The 8,694-nt window shown below is 51.8% G+C and overlaps 1 protein-coding gene across 1 annotated transcript; it reads left to right on the top strand.

Moving 5' to 3' along the window:
• Window positions 1–1,424: 1,424 nt before the first annotated feature.
• Window positions 1,425–7,188, top strand: LOC149355975 (anaphase-promoting complex subunit 10-like). The gene is made up of 3 exons (XM_089577721.1): window positions 1,425–1,527; window positions 1,615–1,777; window positions 6,807–7,188. The coding sequence occupies exons 1-3, from the start codon at window positions 1,425–1,427 to the stop codon at window positions 7,093–7,095; spliced, it is 555 nt and encodes a 184-aa protein (XP_089433847.1). The 3' UTR covers window positions 7,096–7,188.
• Window positions 7,189–8,694: the final 1,506 nt, after the last annotated feature.

The raw sequence follows: 8,694 nt of genomic DNA, 5'->3' as shown, positions 1-8,694 counted from the left end.
CCATCGTCGGGCCCCGAACGAGAGAGGGAGGCGCCCCCAGCGGGCGAGGATTTTTGCGGCTCTCCTGTGACGTCCCTCGGTTCTGAGACTCGAGTTTGATTAGCCTAGGAGAGCTTTTCGCTTCAATATACCGACTGAGGCCCGTTTCACATGCATGCGATTCTCGCCTGCGACGCTGCGAATTCGGTCGGTCTGCGACTGGGGAGGGCCGTCGGTCTAGCCGCAGACGGCCTGCGACCAAGTTCCGTCCGGTTGGAATTTAGTCGCAGCGTCGCTCTGCGACTGACCAATGGGCAGCGCCAAGACGGCACGTGACATCACGTCACGCGCCGTCTCGGCGTGGGGTCACGTGGGAGCTGTTCCCGCGTCGTAAGCAAAACTGTTTATTCTAATCAAAGCATACGGAATATTGCCTTGCATCTAAAAACATGCTGGTCATAACATCAACGCATTCCGTGCAGCGGTTCCGTCCGGTTCCGCGCGAGCCCAAGCGTTATATCGACGCCTTGGTGGCCCGCTCTATTTTCACGTCTCAATGGTTTCATTCAGCGCACCACCGTACTTTTCGAATAATTCAAAACTGTTTACTTTACTAAAAACATATGAAATGTTACCTGGTATCTAAAAGTACGCATGAATAATATAACATAAACACATTCCATGTTGCATTACTGTCTTTTTATTCACGGGTTGCATAAGCAGACATCTAGCAACCCTGCTTGTCACTCCGACCGAATTCGTTGAGTACGCGTTGCATGTGAAGCCACTGACCGAAAATCGCACTGCGGCGTCACAGACTAGGACGACTATTTTCGTTCTAGTCGCAGCATGTAAAACGGGCCTGAGTCGGAGCAGCTCCGACCACAGCCGCGCATATGCAGAAGCGCAGCGGCGGCAGCGGCGGCTCCGACCACCTGCGCCTCTCCTGTGACGTCACATGGTTTGCGCATGCGCTGCTGTGGCTTTTTCTAACGACGGAGCACACGCGAGACTCGGAGTTGACTAGCCTAGTGAAGCTTTTCGCTTCAAAAGTACCTTTCCAAAATGAAGTGTCCTGTGCCGGGAAGAGCCACAGAAGCGAGCACGAGTCATCCAGAATCATCGCCTTGTTGTCTCATCGCTTACCAGGCTGAATATTGTGTGCCCGCGGAATGGCCGCGTTGCCGTTTTGCGCGCCACCGTTGTGGCGTGGTTTGAGTTGTGCGTCATGTATTTTCGCACTGCGGCCGCCCGCAACCCGTTTCACTCTGTTCACTGTAAAGGTAGCCGCCCTGCAAGCAAGGGCTTCCGAACCGTACGTCAGTAAAATCTACTCACCCGTGTGATCCTGACTATAGTGCCGGCGTTTAAGGAGGGCGCTGGGGAGTGTAGGAACTTCCTCCTCGTTAACCCTTTCCTTCCTCCTCTCTCGTCTTATTAGGACCATGACCGCTTCCTCTGCTCCAGACCTCTCGAGTTTGGAGATGCCGGGTGATGTCCGCGAAGTGGGAGCCGTGGCTGTGTGGTCGCTGTCGTCCTGCAAACGTGGTAAGCTATGAGGCACCTCCCGACCGTCACGAACGGCGAATCCTGGCTGGGGATTCTGAGGTATCTTTTCACCGCACCTTTTCGCAGGACATGGCGTCGATCAGTTGCGAGACAACTGCCTTGATACATACTGGCAATCGGACGGGGACCCACCGCACGAAGTCAATATTCAGTTTCACCGCAAAACGGCAATACAGGCGATCTGCATCTACGTCGACTACAATCGCGACAAGAGCTACACACCTAAAAGGTACTACTTGGCTTTTGTCACTCTCATCGGTATATAACTAGTTCGTGCTGTTCCACAGAACGCAGAAAAGGCCACCGCGCTGGCTCAGTGCCTATGGCACTTGCCTGCTGACCCGAAAGACGCTGTTTCGATCCCTGCCGCGGCGGTCGCATTTCGATGGAAGCGAAATGCTAGGCACCCGTGTAATGTGCGATGTCAGTGCACGTTAAAGAACCGCAGGTGGTAGAAATTTCCGAAGCCTTTCACTACGGCGTCCCTCATGGCCTGAGTCGCTTTAGTACGTTATGCCCCCCTAAGCGATAAACCAGAACGCAGATTTTTTTTTTTCGTACCACGTGAGCGTCCAGATAGGTCACGTGGTTGTCGGGCTTTTTGGTGTCAAGATCATGGTTGCCACGTCTGTTTTGAGCCCGCAAGGGTTCTCATCCAGGAGTGCGCTTGCGGCTTTCTTCGTCACCGACCTCGTGTCCAAACGCGACGCCGCTTTGAATCATGATTGCGATGCGCCGCTTCGCTAACAAAGGTTTAGTGCAAGACAGCGCCTAAACGAGACTGTGTTTTCTTCTCGTATTACTGCGCCTCTGCGTTGCATGCCATATCGGTGTCTGGAATCATATATCCAGGGGGAGAAAAGCCGTTATGTGCTAATATTCAGTCTACCACCTCCAGGTATACGGACGGACGCTCCGCAATGCAAGAAGTGTGCAGTTCGGTGAACGCTCATGTGGCCCGGAACTTTTGGAACCAGGTTCTATTTACTTTATCTGGAACCTGTGGCATGCACGTATCCAGGTTCCAGTTACATTAATGCTGCGGCAGAATTTCTTTGGAGGAGAAATTCTAGAGGCCCGTGTACTGTGCGATGTCAGTGCACGTTAAAGAACCCCAGGTGGTCGAAATTTCCGGAGCCCTCCACTACGGCGTCTCTCATAGACTTAGTCGCTTTGGGACGTTAAACCCTATAAAACCAAACCATTAATGCTGCCGCATCCTATTATTTCTGCCGGCATAACTTTTACGAGGCAACTGCTGGGAGTCTTGTATCCGCATTCTTCTCGGCCACGACGTGCGGTGACAGAGCTGCGTGTACTTGCTCTCAAGGCTCTCCGCTGGCGTGAAAAGTTTTTTAGCCTGATGATTAGATAGGCGAGCATGCGTACCACTGTACAAGAGACGATGCATCCTACAGCGTCTGGAAAGGAAAAGAAAATGTTTCCCGCTGTGGGCGGGGTAAGATTTATACATATAACGTACCGTAATGTCTGCTGCCCCTGTATTTATTTGGCCCAACGCGGCGGCTCAGTCGCTTTGACGTTTGGCTCCTTATATCAAGGCCGCGCTATGGAACCCCGTGGCCGCATTTCACTCGAGTCTGAATTTAAATCCGGCCGTGTGCTGTTCATGTCAGGCCATGTTGAAGAAGCCAGGCGGTAGAAATTATTCGGGCGCCCTCCACTACGGCACCTCGCGATGGTCTCGTGCAGCGGCTTGACGTGAGACAGCACATATTATTCCATTGTTGAGGCAGTTCAGTGGCGTAGTCCTGTCCGGTTCCTCTCGACCTCTTGGTCACGAAGCATGGTCAGCTATAGGGTCGTGTTGTTTGCTTCCCTCACTGTGGCAATCCATCTCATCGTCTGCTTTCCCCGTCTCCCCTTGGTTTCCACCTTTCCCGGGACCAAGGCCTTCTCTTATGAAACCTGCCCTCTCATTCTGAGGCCAGGGTACTGGTGCTGTACCTTCAGGATTTCACGCGGTAAGGAATGCTTTGTGGGAGAGAGATATATGAGGGACCTGCTCTGATATACATATGAAAGGAGCCAGCACTAACTGGAATTAAAGAAAGCACAGGGGATTTTTTTTTTCAGGTTATGCTGCAGTAACCCACACATAAAAAAAAGGGTGAACAGCTGCCGTCTAAACACAGTTGTTTGTAGGGTAATGTACTGACGTGGTTCCTCTTCATCTGCCTTTTGCCCAAATCTCACTATGTCAGCTTCCCCGCTGGAGTAGCATGGAATTAACTCTTCAGCAGCACACTTTGTTAACCAATATTAACCGGGAATATGAGAGGCCTTCGTATTTGCGCCTTTTGGCCTTTCGCCCTGGTGGCATTACACCCATATTCATTCATCCATTCACCGTACGTGACTTGCAGAGGTCGTGGGTTCGTATCCTTCTGGCAACATATGTTATTTTCTTCAGCTCTGCACTAAGTTATCGTTCATATAAATAATCAATGAGTTTAAATTTCCCACTTCGATAAAAACCATCGTTAAAAAATTTCCTATGCTTTGCTTGGTTTGAGTGATTATTCTTTTAGTGTACGATGTCGGTGCGTTTGTCTATTTGCGCAGTGTGGGTTCTCCGTTAACAACGGATAAGGTCGAAGGGACAGCGTACTTAAAAACGAAAATTGTGGGTTATGAGGGACGCAGTAGTGAACGGCTCGAGGTTACTTCAGACCACCTGGTCTTGTTTAATGGGCGCCGACATCGCACAACACACGGGCGTTTCTGCATTTCACTTGCATGGAAATGCGGCCATCGCGGCCAAGATTTCATCCCACGATCTTGAGATCTGTAGCCGAGCGTCAAAACCTTTGGTCCACCGCTGTGCGTTCAACGCAATTAACGAAAAAGGGGATGAAAAGAAGTCAAAGGTGCATTGTGACACTTTTACCGCGAGAACCATTCTACAGGGCCCTCCCAAAGCCAAGCCCCAATGTTAACCCCGCATGGCTCGCGCGACGCCCGAGCTATAGCGCTAGAGAGGCTCCAACTGTGGAGAAGCAGATGACTAAGATAAGGCGGAAAGAACCTGATATTGGGAGCCAGACTTAGCACGGCGCCGCGAAAGACGGCGAGGCGCCAAAGCCACCGCGCAGCTTAAGATAAGAAAAAGTAGATAGCGGGAGCCAGAGCTAGCGCGATCCCAGTGCCATCACACGGCTGATGTTAGAGGTATGGTATGGTGCTGCGATGATTCAGATAAGAGGATTATGTGGTTTCGTATTTTTATTAGTGCCATAGCCGACAAAAAAGCTTTCGACCGCCGTCGCGCACGGCAGCGTGAAAGTCGTCCCCTCCGCAAAGGACACCCTCTCGTGCGCGCTGCCGAGTGGGAAGCCGGTCGGCGCCGGAACCAGACTGAGCATGGGCGTCATACGGAGAGTGCCCGTGAAACATTGCAGGAATGTGTGCCAGTAAGGTGCCTTGTGGGGCTAGTGGAGTTGGTCCATTCTCAGGTCTTCGGAACTCTCCTCCTTTTTGTGTCGTATTTGTGTGCGCGAAAAATAATTTTGTGAAACGTGCGCTGTGGCTCGCGTGAAGGCGCAACCTCGCTGGCCTGTCAGCGCAATTCAACCGGGGCGATCTTCACCCGTACGTGAACGACCCGCTAGTGTTCGTGGGCGCCTCTAACATATAAGCGACGCATTGAGACTTTGTATACAACGAATGAGCGACTGCGGCCTGCCACTCGCTTCGGACGCAGCAAGGCCAACGACAAAGAAGACGTGTATTGACTTGCACTCACAGCGTGCACGGAGCCGATTAGCACGCACTTCAGCGACCACAAAGCCGTACTGTGCGACGAATAGCGCCCTTGAATGGCGGGAGCAAATCTTCCACGTTTATTTTCTCCGTTCGCTTGCAACTCCGCGGCCCGGCTGCCCGCCATATTGGGCGCAAGTCAATCGCAAAGGTAACAAATGCGCTACCATCATATAACTTTGAATTTCGCACCAAACTTTGAACGACCTGTGCCTACATAGGTTCCCAATTATTTCGCGACCCGCGCATAAATAACAAATGCATCGTCACATCTTCCTCGCGTAATGGAAGTAAATTGTCTCTGCCACGCCTCTATCGGTGCTTAGCAGAGATGGGCGCCAACAGCGACAGTGGTTGTGCGTGCATTTCGGAAAAGCTTAGCGGACGATGTTCGTGCTGGCGCGAGCTCTCGGCGCACGCGCCTATTCTCGTTGCTTTTGCTGGCCCATGCCGTGATAAGGCGTTGATATACCGCCCTGTCTACGGTGCCACGATACTCGGTTGAACGTGACTGTCACAACGTCGAGCTGAAGCCGCATTGTCCGTCACACATGTTGCTCGCATAAATTAAACACATCGGCTACAAATATTTGGCATTGGCAGCTTTGTTCACAAGCTGCCGCCTCGCTGTTACATTCACGGATGCGCATTCGGGATCGCTTAGGGGAGCGGCATGTGCACCTTGCCATTCTGGGTGGCGCTCTTGTTTGAACTGCGTCCCTCGCCAACACACACTGCTCTTCACAGTTGCCTTTGCCTGCTGCAGTGTTGTAGTGGTTAGGCGGCGGCGTTAAACATGATAACTGCTTGCTCGCCATTAATGTTCTGCTCGAGCAAACCACCGCCAGCACTGACCTTCGCGCCTTGGGTTCGCGCAGGCCACGGCGCACGCTGCGCCTCGGCGCGTTTGTTTCCTGCAGCCGTTGATGTTCTCAGACAGGACGCACTCGGGTGGAATTGTTCGTTTTCTTTTATTCACTACGCTCTTCATTCTCGGTACTCTTACTCAGCAGAAGAGGCACAGAAACATGAACACTAGACACAAGACATACGCAATGCTCCTCGTGGCAAGAAGTTCTCTTCTCCAACGCCGTGGAACCTGCTCCAGTCTACTTACGCCTCCATTGTCTCCGCTACTCATGTCACATGCGGCTTCTTCAGGTCGCCCTCTTGCACTCCTGCGTAGCTGTTATGCCCAATAGTGCAGTGCAGTTCAGGTGGTCGTTGCGTGATCTGCACACACAGGCCAGTCTGCCCCCCCCCCCCCCCCCCCCCCTCTCGACACTACTCCGCAAATGCGCGAAATGCTCCGCATTCGTACCACGAACGTATGTTCTATGCTAAAGAAGCTGTCCTAATCAGCTAACGGCGGTCAAATTCCGTTTGCTTCCCACATTGCTGATTGCTGTAGCGCCATGAATGAAAGTGCCCGCATGGTATACAATGTCAACATTTGGTCTCACCTGTGCTTTCAGGATTGCTGTGAAAGTGGGAAGCACTTTCCACGACCTGCACGTGGTCGAAAATGTTGACCTGGACGAGCCAACAACAGGATGGGCGCACATTGCACCGCAAGACTCGGCTGGCCGCCCTGTCCGCGCCTTCCATGTGCAGATTGCAGTCTTGGAGAACCACAGGAATGGCCGGGACACCCACCTGCGGCAGATCAAGCTGTACTCTCCTGTTCAGCGAACCACTGTCAGTGTCTTGCCCGGCGTCAACTTCACGAGTGTGGAATGTCAAGCCTTCAGCTGCATCCGCTGAGAGATCAGCGTTTAAACATGGTCTGCCCCATCAACGATAGGCCTTATGACATTCTGTACTCATTTAAGCTACTTAAAGCGACTCGTTTCTGCAGCAGTGTCCTGTTCTGATACTTTGTCTCCACAATCCTGCTATTCTTCTCTCTACTTTTGCTCAAGGTCAAGCATAATTGACTGATCGGAAGAATCGTTACTTCGTTACTAATCGCAGAAAGGGAAGAATGAATTCCTAGACGTCAGCACTACCTGTACACAAATGGCTAGCTGGTATGCTTGGTTGCCCCAAGTATTGTTCGTCAACCTGTGTGCGTTCAGATATGCCCGATACCGTCAGCGCACTGCGCCGTTTTTAACTAGGAATATAAGAGAGAGAGAGAGAGAGAGAAACCGATGTTCGCTGTACTGTAGGAAGTACTATCGTACTGTGTGTGTGTAGTAGTAGCCAGACGGAGACAGCGAAACAGACTGCGCAACAGAGCCTCATCTTCAGTGATCTCTTATTGCAAAGAGGAGCGCCGGTCGAGCCAACACTGCTGCTCTGCCTTCGTAGTGCAAAGCGTGGCTCGCGAGGCCGCCGCGAAGGAGCGCACTAACACTCGCTGGCGTGGACGCACCGGTTTCTTTCACGATGCTTCCGCGGCCACATCTGCGAGCAGAAATAAAGCGGGCAGAAAAGCCACACCTGAACCGCTTAAATGGCATACCGTCTCGGCAACTGGCATGCGCTGAAACAACGCGAAGAAGGGGGCTGGTGGCCATTCTTGCCGGACACAAGGATACTCCATTACTTAATCTGGAGTCGTGTCCACTGCCTTGTGGTCGTTAAATAAGTTCGCGATTACTTTTACTACGAGAGGTTTAGAAGTTTATTCTTTTTAGACATTTCATTTGCAGTCTTCCCTAGCTTGCCAACTTAGCCGCTTGTGCTCTGACTCCTCACGGGATTAATTAAAAGATTAGCGCATAACACTAGGACAAATACATTGAAGGAGACAGGACGTCGTCTTTTAATTAGTTTTTTAGGCGCTAGTCTTTTAATTAACTATGACACACCAGCTAGCCCAGCTTTCCGCCTTGATTCCTCACGGGGAAGCCGACCCGTCCCTTGTTCACGCATGCTATACGAAACCAGCAGCCTACGAGACCTGGCCCTCGTCCGTATTTTGTTGCCAACATCCGTTTAGCTCTTAAAGGGAAGCTGAAGAGATTTTCGAATTCATTAAGATGCTCACGTATGGATGTGGAAACCTTAAAAATCATGCGGGTGAAATTTTTTTGCAAATTAATCACTTAGGAGCAACGTAATCGCCGTTTAAAATTGCGCGGTAGCTCCGCCCCCCGCTGTCCGCCGAGCGCTGCTGATGACACTGACGATGCGAGCCGAAACCGGAAACCATGGGGTGGTGACGTAAACACTGGTGTTCCGTCGCCTCGCAGCCTCCGCGACCGTGCTTGTTTCTGCGTGCATGCCATCGTAAGCTGCTTCGATCTGCCGTGTGTTCCTGTATTTGTGCGTTTGTATGTTTGTGGTGACGTACAGAAACGTGTGCAGCATCGAGTGAAGCGGTGGACGATCATGCCGGCGTTCTGCGCAGCCTTC

Source organism: Amblyomma mixtum, chromosome 3 (assembly GCF_055824585.1).
Source record: "Amblyomma mixtum isolate Tamu chromosome 3, ASM5582458v1, whole genome shotgun sequence".
NCBI lineage: Eukaryota > Metazoa > Arthropoda > Arachnida > Ixodida > Ixodidae > Amblyomma > Amblyomma mixtum.
Note: the sequence above shows the minus strand (reverse complement) of the source record. Positions and strands in the feature narration are given on the sequence as shown.